Here is a 14,531-nt window from a genome sequence, read left to right as displayed (position 1 = left end):
TGACTGAATACCATCTGCAAAATAGTGACAGCCTGGAAGCAGCCAGGTCTTTACTTCTATGGTCACCAAATTGCTTCAGATAGATATTGCCCTTGGTAGTGGTAGGCAGCTACAAGCTGTCACTTAAAATTCCTCACGGAGCACAAGTATTCATCATGACATCACTCTAGGTCATTGTGGGAAAGTGACCTCAACTCTTTAAATCTCCTGCAATGCCCCAGAGTATTGCTGCATTAGGTGATCTGGATAATAGTGAAAAAATGGAAACAGTGTCATCTGACGCAAGGGGTCCAGGGCAGATATCGGTGCCAGAGGTATTGGATGCCGATGCTGAGGCTGCCATTCCACAATCTGGAATGAACACCTGAACACACTAGTCACATGCAATGATAGGGCTATTACTGAGGTTGTTGTTGTTGTTGTTGTTGTTGTTGTTACTACTACTATTTATGTTTCAGAAACCTTAAAGAAATGGAGGAAGGGGGCAGAATTAGATCCCAAAGAAGTAGTGAATAACTTATTCTCATTACTAGTCAGGCATCAGTGTTGTGATTGTGTTATTTCTTTCAGCTGATTGATGATTCATGACAAAAACAGTCCAAAGTAACTTGCCAGGGGCAGGGGGAGGGGGGAATCCAGTGCTACTACTCATCACAACTACATATTTTAAAAGCAATGGAACAAAAATATTCATCCACACTAATCTATTAAAGACTAGGGAGTGGAATTCAACACAGTGCTAAGGCAGTCATTCCGTCAGTGCAAGCATTTCTGCTTGCTGGATGGAAAGATCTCCCCTTTCCTGCAGTGTTTTGAAGTTTCTCCCAACTCTTCAGAGCGGATTGGGGGGGCACTGGGGAGGAGAGGGGGAAGCTTCATTGCGCTAGCAGGAGTCCTTGTGCTGGCTTCTGCACCAGCTCAGTTGAATCCTGCCTAAAAATATGAAAACACCCTTTCCCCACTCTACACTTGGATGAACACAGAAATAGCCAAAAGCCACCCTCCGAGAATAAAAACGTTTTTGCCTGACACTGAAAAGGCGACAAAGTTGGTGCTTGGCAAACATCCCAGAGTTGAATTCTGCAGACAAGGGACAGAAATATCATAGCAGCATTTATTTCATTTTACGGTTATTAGTGCATTTTATTTTTTTCATTTTATTGTTGGGTAGTGCATTTTATTGATGAACTCATATGGGATGTGGTGAAATTCCCATGTGTAATGTTTCACGGGATTACACTTACACTTGTATTACGAAAAGTAATTCAATGTTTCAGGTAGTGGTTCAGGCACTCAGCAGGCACAATTCAAATAGATACATTCCTTTTTATTGATGTTTGAAAATGTAAATAGCTCCATTAAATCTTTTCCCTAGGCCAGAGTACTAAGTTTTACAACATCCGAGGGTGGCATATAACAATTGTATGAAGTTTATTCTAAATGCACTGTGAATGGAATCTGCCTGGCCTTCTTATCACGTTAAAAAACAACCATATTAAGAGAGTTCCCCTTCAAATCACATACATGGTGTTTTCCACAGCTGCAAAATAAATCTGCTAACACAAAAGCTGTTCCAATGTCACACAGCTTACATGTCCTATAGAATAAACATTTCAGCACTTAAGTAATCAAATTGGTAACAAAGATGAAGCTTCTGGCAGATTTATTATCCTGCCGTATTAGTTCTGTGGTAGTAAGAAATGTCCTTATACTTTTGATGCCAGATGCTCTCATTGGGAGAGCAGTGGTTCATGGAAGCAATCCCATTGTATATAATGGGATTACTCATGTGAGAAATTGCTTATGTAGCTTTATACTTATGAATGCTGTCAGGGGTTCAGGAGCAGAGGCGAGGGCAAGGGAGGAAACAGAGAGCGAGGGGGAGGAGGCCGAAGAAAAGATGAGTGATGACGACGACCCGAGATCTCCGAGTCTTTCCAGTGAATCAGAAGATTCACAGAAAGGAGCGCCAGTGGCCAGAGCAAGGGGGGAGCCTAGGGGGACACCCCAGGAAGAAGGGTCCAGAGGGGGCTCAGAGGGCAGCAGTTGGAAATCGGGGCCAGCGTCACCAACAGAGCGCAGTGGAGAGGAAGGGCGCCAGGTATCGAGCTCTGGCAGCTCGCAGCAGGGGGGAGGGCATGAGTCAGGAGTGGCCACACCTCCATCGGGGAGCGAAGAAACGGTTGAGCGGAAAGTGGAAGGTTGGGCGCGCGCGCCAAGTTCAAATGCACAGGAAGGTGGCACAGTAAGCAGCCCGGAAAGGGAGCCAGGTCCTAAAGCCCGACGCAAGGAGACAGAAGGGTCCGGGGGGTCCGCGTCAGAAGAGTCCAGGAAGGAAGAGACCGCGGGGGGCAGAGGGACCCAGAGAAGAACGGTCAGGCGGAAAAGGTGGAGTAAGGCTAGGGTATTAAGCTGGTGTACAGGGGGCGGAGACTCAGACGGAGCTTCGCCGGTCTAACCCATAAGACGTAGAGCTGCACGCAGCAGCTTGAGAATGGAAACTGTAACTCAATAAAGACTTTTATAAAGTGAACGCTGGCTAGCGTGATCCTCTGTGAGCTAGGATCTGGAAGCAGCTCTGACAAATGCGTTTACACCTTCCAAAATAAGAGCACAGATGAAAGAAGCATATTTCAGTGTTTCATTGCAATTGATGATCTGACAATTTGTATTCATTTCTTTTTAATATAATATGATGGAATGAGCACCTGTGTTTGTTTTCGGCTGATGCCGATGGTCTATTAAGAAATTGGTGATTAATTTTAACATTCTGAAAGAGTATCTTGAAAATTAGTTGGATCCAGAGAAAAGCTTCTGGAAGCAGGTTTGCAGAAATTGGCTTCCCCTCCCTGGGAAGTCAACATGATTCATACCCAATGGCATCTAGGTTTTTCTCTCTCTGACCAGCATTTGAAAGAGTATGCATCCAGCTACAATTTTTTCTTCCATCCAACTTGTAAATAGTTTATGTATCCAGCCTTGTTTTCACCAGTGAAACCACATTAACAGTGTCAGAGATCAAACCTACTGCATTCTTTGGATGCCTGGTGCTATAAACTTATAGTAACCCAAGTCCAGGAAAAACCTATGGTAGAGGTCTACTGTACGGATGCATCATGTGGTCAGATAAAATGATACTGGCCCTTCATATTGTAAGATTCTATTCAGTGCTCATATAAACACTATAGACTCCAAGTCGCAAACACATTCATATTCTATTATGGTGGGTTTTCTTCCCAGTGCACAACCAGCATCAAGGCACCTGCATCCTACTGATGGATTTCAGACACTATTACAACCCCCCTCCCCCCAGTCTTTAGCAGCGGTGAGAAGTTACTATACCAAAAAATCATGTACAAATTGTTATTTGTCTCCTTTTTGTCCAAGTTTGAAACTACTATTCCTCCTCCTGGATTGTGATTTTCTCAGCACCCTCCATAATGACATTCAATCAGGAAAATAACTCTTCCATATTTACAAACATCACAATAAGACAACACCCCATGATGACAAGTAATTATTGCACAGAGAGGCAACCTTCCACATATACAAAAAGGCAAGATCCTTAGTCAATCTGAGCTGAGATAAAATCCCTTCTTGACCATTGAGGTGTGGCAATTAGGGTTAAAGTTTGCATTAGAACTCATCAGGTTTCAGACCAATCTTATGTATGCTTGCTCGGATGTAAATTTAAGTGCGTTCCATGAGACTGACTCCCAAGCAGAGAATATACTAGGATTGCAGCCTGAATTTCCTTATGAATAAAGCAGGTTTATGACTGAAACAAATAACTTATTCCAGAATGGGTAAAATTGATTAAAATGTATGTTTCTCACCTGCTGATGTTGGCTCTTCTTCATCTAGCACTGTGAATAGAAGAAAGAAAAGAGATTAAAATTATAAATACACTGAAGAAACTCAAAGAATCTGAATGCATAGGACCCTATTTAAAAATATATTCTAACCCTTTAAATTTGTAATTAAAACAAAGGCACAATGTGTAAGTTTTATATAAATGCATGCATTCATTGAAAAACCATTTCCAATGCTATTTTAAGTATATTTTGAGGTGCAGTCAGTAGCAGATGGTGGGGTGGGGTGGCCGAGCTCAGCAGACATGCTGGTTATTGGGTTACATCTGTCCAGGCTACACACCTGTCTTCTCAGCCCACATGCTTCACCCTTCCTTCAAAATTTGAACTCCTCTGAATTTTGAAATGCAGTTCTGCAGCCAAGTAATGCGTGCAAAAATGAATCTACCTGGGCAAAGTGTGCAGAAATATATATTTATCTGTGACAAGAACATACAAAATTTCTAGATTCAGGTAGGTAGCCGTGTTGGTCTGACACATTCAAAATATATATGAAAATAATAAAAAATGTCCAGTAGCACCTTAGAGACCAACTAGGTTTGTTGTTGGTATTTCAATATATTAGGGGAAATTAGAGACCTCTGAATTCTGTGTTTCAGGAATGTACCTTAGTGTACAAGGGTAACAGCCCTATTCCCATTTTTCCTTTGGCCCTTCTTGCCCCTAGAAGGTTGCCCATGAGTGAATGTGGACCTTGGGATGGAAAAGTTTTCTCACCCCAACTCTAAGGCAATGCTTTGATGAACTGATGATGCACGTTTGTTCGCTGTCCAGCCTAGCATAAAACTCAACTACAATTAAGGAAGTCTGCCTCTGTTCTCTTTTCAGCTTGGTTTTTGTGTGTTCTTCTCAAGGGTTTTCAAACACGACATTGCTAAGGCCAGATAACTTTCCTATACGATCTGAATTGCATTTGCTACATGTATATAATTCTTAGGCAGTTCAATTCACAGTTCTATATATTATTACACCTGACAATTGTATTGGTCACTGGGGTTACTTCTAATTGCATGTCAGGAAAACATTCTTTCCTGGAAATATCAGAAAGAAACCATGAAGGCTGATGAAATTTTGTCTGGCCTGCTTTCAGGCTTCCAATCACTTTTGGTCCAACTGTTTTCAAATGGTTGAGAGCGAAAGAGAGAAAACACCAGTGTGGTTTGTGATTTGCTATTCAGACAAGCAGCTGAGTAACACACAGCATCTACCAAACTGACCTCACACAATTCCACTGTCCAGATAGCACATGGGTGAACTTTTATGTTATGGGAAGGCATAAGAATTCTGAAAATAAATAAGGATAATCAATAGTAGCTAGGCAACCAGTGTTTAAAATAACTTAGACCCGAGCCAATGAATGATGGAAACAGAAAGGTAAATCAAAATGGTCTCATTGCCCTTCTTTGCCCTTCCCTGTATAGGGAAGTTTTAAATATTCGATGTCTTACTGTGTTTTAGTGTGTTTGAAGTTGCCCAAAGTGGCTGGGGCAACCCAGTGAGATGGGTAGCATATAAATAATAAATTGTCATTATTGTTATTATTCTAAAGTTTACTACTTCATCTCACTGATGGGATTGGTAAACTTGGCTGATGTTGGAAACCTCATGGACCCCTATTTTCTCATCCTCTTTCTTCCTAGCTGAGAAAACTAAATCTAGTGTATGTCCTGCCACACGTATTAGGTCAATAACATATTGGGACAGGCCCAAATTATTGTCATGGCAACCCTGAAGTCCAAAATACATGTCAGTCTCATCATGGATATGGATATTCCCCAGGAACAACACCCTGTGGGTCTTCAGCACCACATCTGAGACTATCTTTGTCAGCTCTGGTAGGGAGACCACTGAGTGAGTAGTTCACTTGCAGGAAACTACGGTAACTTAGGTCCACTACTTTCAGCTTTCAAAGGATGACTGTGTTTCAGTTTGCATATTATTTTAGAAAGTGGTGGTGCTAACTGTGTGCAAAGATGTGAAGGTCACCTCTCAGACTTCATTCTGCCTTACAAGAGTATGTGACCATCCCTTCTGTTACAGAATATCTGTAGGAAGTCAAATGAATGGTACTTTGCAAGAAATTGAATTCACACAAAAGAGAGGAAGGAGAAAAAGTCATAAGACTGTCAGGATCTTCCAAGATTTCCTAGCTGTATAGCTCATCTAACGGTGTTTTTTATATATAAATAGCTTGCAAACTCCTGTGTCTTTTACATTAAAAACCAGTGGCCAGATAAGGACCAAAAAACAACAGTGGTGTTTTCTATATAATGCCTGTGCAGTTTTTAATTCAGTATACGAGAGCTGTGAAGTCAATTAGGGTCTCTAACACATCCATATATTTATAAAGTGCTAGCAGACCATAAAGGAAACTTTAGAATACTAATGAAATTATTCTCATTGAACTTATTGCCCTATTATGTTAAATAATTTCATAAGAATTTTTCATTTGTACAATAAATAAATGTTCTGATGTGTGAGATAAATAGGGATCAGCTTTTTATTTAAAATCAATAGTACACACTATAGCAGTTTTTTAAAAATATATATTTGCATTATAAACTGACTAAAGCAAAAACCCAATATAGCTGCAGGTGGCAAATTGCCCTGTCTTATCTTGGAAGCATGCTTAAAATGATGTGCATTATTTTAATAGGGGTTTGGGAAGTAATTTTCATTAGTGGTTCACAGAAGTGCAATATTGACTAAAGGCATTCTCAGTATTGAGCTCTTCCATTAATACTTTGGAAGGAGATACAGCCATAATATAAGCAGATGAAGAACATATGTAACAAACCCCATTCTGTGCCCAATAAGCTCTGTGGCCCATAGATTGCCCAGTATCTTCTCTGTGTGATGTGTTCATGGGAAAAAGCTGTCCCATGAGCCCTTGCTGTACAGGTAAGGGGAAAGCATATATAAGGCTGCTTTCCTTGGATCTCACAGCCATTTTGCTTTGAGAGCTTCCCACCCACCCACCCTCGGGTTGGAGCCTTCACTGAGCAATTTTGGGTCATTGGTTGACAGGGCCGGAAAGGAATCCCCCCATCTGATTGGAACTTGGTTGGGTTTTTCCACATTTCCCTCAGTGAAATTATGGCTTTCCTTTGTATGAGGGCAGAAATGGCATTGGTCATGATCATCATAGTACGCCCCCCCCAAAAGGGGCCTGAAGGGAGGACTGACCATGGCAAACCAAAGCATGGGTTCGGTATCTGCCTGTTCCGAATCTACACCCTGGTCCCCCAGTGAGACCTTGCTTGCTTGACTTGTACCACAGCAAGGTTCAACACTGGCCAACTCCCATGGTAGAGGTTTGGACTGATCCAAACCCAGTGGAATGATGAACTGATCCTGGGACTCAATGCCATGCCAACCCTTGCCCTGCCTGTTGCTGTCAATAAAGATTTGGCCATATTTTATCCCATCACTGTTGTACAATCTGTTTTTTTTTACTGCTCTCATGGGTCACATAATGCGCCTGCCTGGGCAAAGCAAAAACCAGAATGTGAATTACTCATTCACAAATGCCATCCTTACAGAAATTCCAGGTTCTAACCTTAATCGCTTCCCCAACAGTCAACATCGAGCTTCCCTAGAAAGGAAGCAAAGTGGATTTTGGAAGAGCCATAGCACTTGCTTTCCATGGAAAATGTGTCATGTTCAATCCCTGTAACTTCCAGGTAGAGCAAGGAAGAACTCCTGTATGAAACAGGAGTTGAGAAAATAAGAACTATTAAGGGGGCGCAACCAAATTTTGTTCTTGCTCAGGGCACCATATTTTCAAAGCCCACCCCAGTCCCCAGCTATGAATAACTACATTCCCTGAAATTATTTAAATGCATGGTCAGGCAGGAGAGAGAAAATAGTCATGCACCCCCCATAACCTTCACCTGAAAAGTCTGTTCAAATTGGGATCTATTCATACCATCGCCTGAAATAAAAATCAATGGGATGATTGATTCTTAGTATATTACAGTAGTAATGGACACAGATGGGTTGCACATGTTTGATTTTACTAGATCTGTCAGCAGAGCTCAAGATAATATCGACTACCAAGCTTTGTCATTTTGTGTGCTGCATCTGCTTGACAGTTTGTGTCCTGCTGTTAATTTTTCTGGCCTCCCTTTACAAACATTTTTTTAAAAGTATTAGAACCTATCATTGATTGTTGCTGTGCTTCATATGTGATGTTGATACTCAGCTGCATAAGCCTAGCATATTAAAAGAAGAGGTTGTGTGTTATCGTCTGTCTAGGATGTTGGTATACCTAATTTATAATAAAGTTAAAGGGACCCCTGACCATTAGGTCCAGTCGTGGACGACTCTGGGGTTACGGCGCTCATCTCGCTTTACTGGCTGAGGGAGCCGGCGTACAGCTTCTGGGTCATGTGGCCAGCATGACTAAGCCGTTTCTGGTGAACCAGAGCAGTGCACGGAAATGACATTTACCTTCCCGCCGGAGAGGTACCTATTTAGCTACTTGCACTTTGGGCTTTCGAACTGCTAGGTTGGCAGGAGGAGGGACCGAGCAATGGGAGTTCACCCCGTCATGGGGATTCAAACCACTGACCTTCTGATCGGCAAGCCCTAAGCTCTGTGGTTTAACCCACAGTGCCACCCACTGCGTCTGAAATAAATAGACTGAAATAAAACCTGAGTAAGTGTGGAGCCACAAATGTTGCTCGGAAGTCAATACATACATTGGGATGATGGACCACAACTTCCCCTGTTCATCTAATACTCAGATACACAATATCCAACAAAAATGGGCCAGTTGCTGGTGGTGACTGATGGGGAAGCTAGCAGGAATGGAACAGCACCCAGCTGGAGCTTCTGGGCATCTGGGTGTAAAAGAGCCACAGGGAGGCAGAGAAGCAAGAGATCTGGTGAGGTGGAGCTTGGGAGAGCTGAGCAGAAGCATGCAGGATTGGACAGAGCAGCCAAGACTTGTGCCTCTATGGTGAGTGGCTGCACTGGCAGCAATCTCTCCCTTGGGTCTACAAACCCAAGAAGAGTTTGGATTTGATATCCCGCTTTATCACTACCCGAAGGAGTCTCAAAGCGGCTAACATTCTCCTTTCCCTTCCTCCCCCACAACAAACACTCTGAGGTGAGTGAGACTGAGAGACTTCAAAGAAGTGTGACTGGCCCAAGGTCACCCAGCAGCTGCATGTGGAGGAGCGGAGATGCGAACCCAGTTCACCAGGTTACGAGACTACCATAGTGTGATTCTGCTCTGTGCAGAGAGAGGGGAGGTTTCCCTCACTGGCAGGACTTCACAGGACCAGAGGCTTGTAGTGTTTGCAACCACTAATTACCAGAGAGGAGGCATATAAAACAATATTTGGTTCATATAACACACAAAAAAGACATTGTGTACTCTTCTTCTCTTTTGCTGTAGAATATAAACAGAATCATTCTGGCCTTTTAATTATTTTTTTAAGAAATCATATCATAGAGGGAAGAAGATATTGAACACTGCGTAAACTATTGTTTATTCTTCCAATCAATAACAATCACCTCCCATGGTTCCTGAAATTTACTTCTGGAAGAGAGGTCATTGAACATTGATTTCATAAAAGGCATATTATTCATTATCAAAATGAGCCAGACATTATTTATCCATTTTTGTACTAAAGGAGATTTCTTTTTCTTCGATTTTTTAAATTGAAACTCTTATTGCAAACAATGCATTCTCCAGCAAGGACATGTGTTTTACAAGTACACAGATACAATCCAATACAGCATGCACAAACCTGCTGGGACTGCATGCCTAGAGACCACCTTTAAAAAGCTAAAATCACATCCATCCCCCCCCCCGATACTTGGTGGTTAAGAGGAAAACTGTGTATTCATTTCCTCCTCCTTGCCTGAGAGCTGATGGAAAGCCAAAGGTAAGCACATAGAAAGAGCCTGCTGGATCAGGCCAGTGCCCCATCTAGCCCACTGTTCTCACAGGGACCAACCAGAAGCCTACATGCAGGTAGGTCAGTATCTCTTGACTAAGGTGGCATTTCCTGAAGTAACAACTCATTCTGACCTTTCCTTTTTACGTATTTTTATACCACCATTCAATAAAAGGTTATGAAATGTCTACAAGGATGTCACGAAAGAACAACAAACACACATAATGTCAGTAGCAGCCTGTGTGGTGAGGCAGAGTCGTAGAGCCATCAGCCTGACACAGTCATTGCTACAGCTTACCTGGATAGCAATGAGGTGAGGTAGGAATGAGGTCAGAGCTGTGTGGACAATTCAGCGCTCCCCACTGGTTTGCCCATGCAGCCTCAACCTTGCTGTCATTCTGCTCTGGCTTTGTGGGTCTGCACCACTGCACCAGCCACTACTGCATTTTGCATCTTTAGCTAGCAGATTCCTGCTGGCCCAGTGGGATATATATACTATTAAGTCCGTATAGTTAAAGCCATGGTTTTCCCAGTAGTGATGTATGGAAGTGAGAGAGCTGGACCATAAAGAAGGCTGATTGCTGAAGAATTGATGCTTTTGAATTATGGTGCTGGAGGAGACTCTTGAGAGTCCCATGGACTGTGCAAGAAGATCAAACGTATCCATTCTGAAGGAAATCAGCCCTGAGTGCTCACTGGAAGGACAGATCATGAAGCTGAGGCTCCAGTACTTTGGCCACCTCATGAGAAGAGAAGACTCCCTGGAAAAAACCCTGATGCTGGGAAAGATGGAGGGCACAAGGAGAAGGGGACGACAGAGGACGAGATGGTTGGACAGTGTTCTCGAAGCTACAAACATGAGTTTGACCAAACTGCAGGAGGCAGTGGAAGACAGGAGGGCCTGGCGTGCTCTGGTCCATGGGGTCACAAAGAGTCGGACACGGCTAAACAACAACAAATGTCTAACGCAGCTGTGGAAAAGCCTTAGCCCTTTTTGATTTGCTGAACTACAACTTCCATTGCCTCTAGCCATTGACCAGACTTACTGGGATACATGGTAGCTGTAGTTCAGCAACAACTGGAGAGCCAAAGGTACCCAAACACTGGTGTAAGGGGACCATCTTCTCCCACATGAATGCACTAGTTGATCAAGACCTTCCTCAGATGGCATGTGCCGCCTTCTTTGGGCAGGTAGGTGGCTATCAGAGATATTTTGTGCATACAGTGGTACCCAAATTATGGAACTCTGACGCCATATCTGTTACTGTTTGTCCGGAAAATTTGTCCTCCTCTCACATGCTGTTAATGGTACATAAGATCTATTGCAGTGCAATCCTACAAACGTCAACTCAAAAGTAAGTCCTGTTGAGTTTTGTTGGCCTTACTCCCAGGAAACTGGGCCTAGGATTGTATCCTTAATTGTTATTGTTGGGTTGGGGTTTTTTGTATGTGTATCTTTTTTGGTAACTTGTTGCTATTTTACTACATTTGGCTAGAATTGTTTACATTGTATTGTAGTATTATTGTATTGTTGTATTATAAGCTTCTTGTGAAAAGTACAGTAGAAATTTAATCAAGCAAGTAAACAATCAAATAATAAGTGAATACATTACAGCCTTTACATGTATCTTCCCTGGGGTCATTTTTCCTATGTCAGGCTACAAGCCTATACAGTGGTAGCTCGGGTTACAAACTTAATTCATTCTGGAGATCCATTTTTAACCCGAAACTGCTCTTAACCTGAGGTGCGCTTTCGTTAATGGGGCCTCCTGCTGCTGCCGTGGGTACCACAGTATGCAGTTACTGAATCCACTGCACTCAGCCAAGAAATGTGTAAACCCTCTAGGGACTGATTGTAAGTCAGGTGTAGTGCAAATTCTTTGCATGCAGAAGGTATTGTGTTCAATCCTTGGCATCTCCCGTTATAAGGATGAGGTAGCAAATGATGGGAAAGCCATCTGTCTGAGCATCTGATAGTCCCTTGTTGGAAGCCACCCAGAGTGGCTGGGGAAACCCAGCCAGATGGGTGGGGTATAAATAAAATTATCATTGTTGTTGTTGTTGTTGTTGTTGTTGTTGTTGTTGTTGTTGTTGTTGTTATCCCTGCCTTCTGTGTAGACAACACTGGGTTAGATAGACAATGAGACTGATGAACAATATATATGGAAGATTACCTTAGAAGGAACTGTGCAAACATACCAGAAGCAAAAAAAAAATATGGCTGGAAGTGTTTACACATATTGGGACCAGTGTGAGCCCAAACAGTTGTGATCACACCAGAAAGAATACCGTACATTTAAAAAGAGCCTAAAAGTGGAAGGTTATAATGAGATGATTCATAAACTGTATCCAGCAAAGGAAGTTTAGATTAAGCTCTTCATAGCTAATTCATCATAGTTCTATTAAATTACCCAGTGAAGAGTAGAAATGTGGAAATCCTAAGTAAGGAAAAAAATGCTTTCTCCATTAATGGACTGCAAAATATATTCTGGATGCCCAAAGAAAAATCGTGAGTAATTAAGAGGCTGACCCTGAAAGGTGATGAGTGCATTCTTAGCAATGACTGACAAGCACTTAGCAAAGCTATTAAAAAGAAATTGGTTCCTAAAATATGCTTTAGGAATTAGAAAAAAAATCATTAATTTATGTATGGCTCTAAAATGGAGCTTTGTAAATTACCCAGCAAATTACTCATGAGTAGGTTGAGTGAAGACAATTTTCATTAGCCTTCCTTTATCTTAATGAAAGAAGCCGCTAGAAATCAAAAGTTTATAAGCCCCCTGTGACTTAACCTTTGCACAAAAATGCTTTGAACAAAACTGTCAGTCAGCATTCCAGCACTTCTCTCCAACTTTCAATTTTCATTAGTGAAGGAGTCAGACCTATTGATTTTATAAGGTGTTTTATTAGAGTTGCTTTTAAAAATAAGAACTACTTGAAATTCAGCTCTACTAGCTTTGCTTTTTTCCCTTTATATTTTGAAGTGTTTTGTTCACTTTTTATGTAAGTACACCAAGCGTATGCAATACTCAGTATGAGTACCTATTAGTGACTAAATGTTTTTGCAAATTTACTGGTAGTCACTCAGTTTTATTTCTTGCTTTCCCCTTATTTTGTTTCATTTCTAAGATGTCTAAGGCTCTAAGCCACCTTTCCCTATAAGTCTCAGGTTACAACAGTATCATGTACCTTTATAAAAACAAATAAAACATTTGCAATTATATTTGTGTGTGTAGTCATTCCAACCAGAACAGAACACTACAAATGCAGCAAGAGATGGGTTCCACAAAACTAAATATGTCAAATTTCAAAGGCCAAGGTAAAGAGACATTTCATCAGCATGCAACAAAAGCAATACAATGAAGGTGACACCCCCCCCCCTTTGGGGAGTTCCACAATTTATCCACAAATAAACCTCCTCAGCCATTTGAGGGAGCCCCCTCAAGAGGATCAGCTGAGATGGAGATGGCCCTTCAAATATTTAGTACCTAAGTCATTTAGGTCTTTAAACATCAGTTTGAGCATCGTGAATTGGCTACACTTTAGCAACCAGTGCAGCTGTTTTAAAACAGGGGCAGTACAAGCTCTACATGGAACCAGTGGCAGAGCTTCATGCTTCGGCACTGGTGGGGTGGAGAGCAGGCGGGGGCAGGGCTAGTGCATGTCCTGGGGGTGTGGCATGATGCCGGGGTGTGTGTGTGACGCCCAGCGCGAGTGGGGGGGCAGCCACAATGGCACCCCACTGGGATCACGCTGCCGGGGGCGGTGCGCTCCCCCCGCACTCCTCTTCCTCCTCCCGTGCATGGAACCCAAGGCAGGAATCTAGCTGCTGCATTTTGGACTGATGACCCTACTCCCACCATAACAGATTTTACAGGTTTTGATTATTTTGCTTCAGTTGTGACAGCTGTTGAAATATGAAATGTTTATTCCTCTGCTATTTTACCGAACGGTCCTACGCACCAATAAGAGATATACCACCACCAATATAGGTGCAATGCCCAACAATTCATACACATGTCCAGCCCAGAACAGGGAAAGAGTGTAATTCTTACATAATTTAATGTTTCATAATTATATAACTCAGGGCAGATTAATACCCAAATATACAGCTCCTATCCAAATACAGTGGTACCTCAGGTTACATACGTTTCAGTTACATACGCTTCAGGTTACAGACTCCGCTAACCCAGAAATATTGCTTCAGGTTAAGAACTTTGCTTCAGGATGAGAACAGAAATTGGGCTCCAGTGGTGCAGCAGCAGCAAGGAGGCGCCATTAGCTAAAGTGGTGCTTCAGTTAAGAACAGTTTCAGGTTAAGTACGGACCTCCGGAACAAATTAAGTACTTAACCTGAGGTACCACTGTATAAAATTCATGGAGGTGCAATTCATGTGTGAAGGTCATCATATGCAATATTTGCTGCAACAGAGTCAATGCTGTACTTTCACCATTTCGTTTGTACCGTACCAACTTCGCCACCACCTTATCCCTTCTCCTCCACCTCCCAGTAAGCAACAGCTACTTGACCAACCAGAAATCTAGTGAGTAGTTCCACCCCACTGTCCACTACTGAGATCAAGTTTCCAAATTCTAAAAGGTCATAAAGTGGTCACCTCATTTTCTAGTGAAGCTAGCAGCCAAGTTAAATGGGTCACTGTAAAGAAAAGCATCCCAGACAGAAACATGATAGATCTTTGAGCAAACATTTCTGTAATACATAGGGGAGACAGAGAGCACTTTTACATAG

At 42.3% G+C, this 14,531-nt stretch overlaps 1 protein-coding gene across 1 annotated transcript in view; it reads right to left on the bottom strand.

Annotated features, from left to right (window-relative positions):
- The window catches only part of EDIL3 (EGF like repeats and discoidin domains 3), a 230,735-nt gene that overhangs the window by 128,666 nt on the left and 87,538 nt on the right, over positions 1 to 14,531 (bottom strand). The window contains exon 3 of the mRNA XM_081213423.1: positions 3,837 to 3,866. Within this exon, the coding sequence (XP_081069549.1) occupies positions 3,837 to 3,866 (30 nt within the window). The remainder of the gene's footprint in view (positions 1 to 3,836; positions 3,867 to 14,531) is intronic.

The sequence above is a fragment of the Podarcis bocagei genome, assembly GCF_964188305.1.
Source record: "Podarcis bocagei genome assembly, chromosome: 11".
NCBI lineage: Eukaryota > Metazoa > Chordata > Lepidosauria > Squamata > Lacertidae > Podarcis > Podarcis bocagei.
This window is presented reverse-complemented; position numbering and strand designations above follow the sequence as displayed.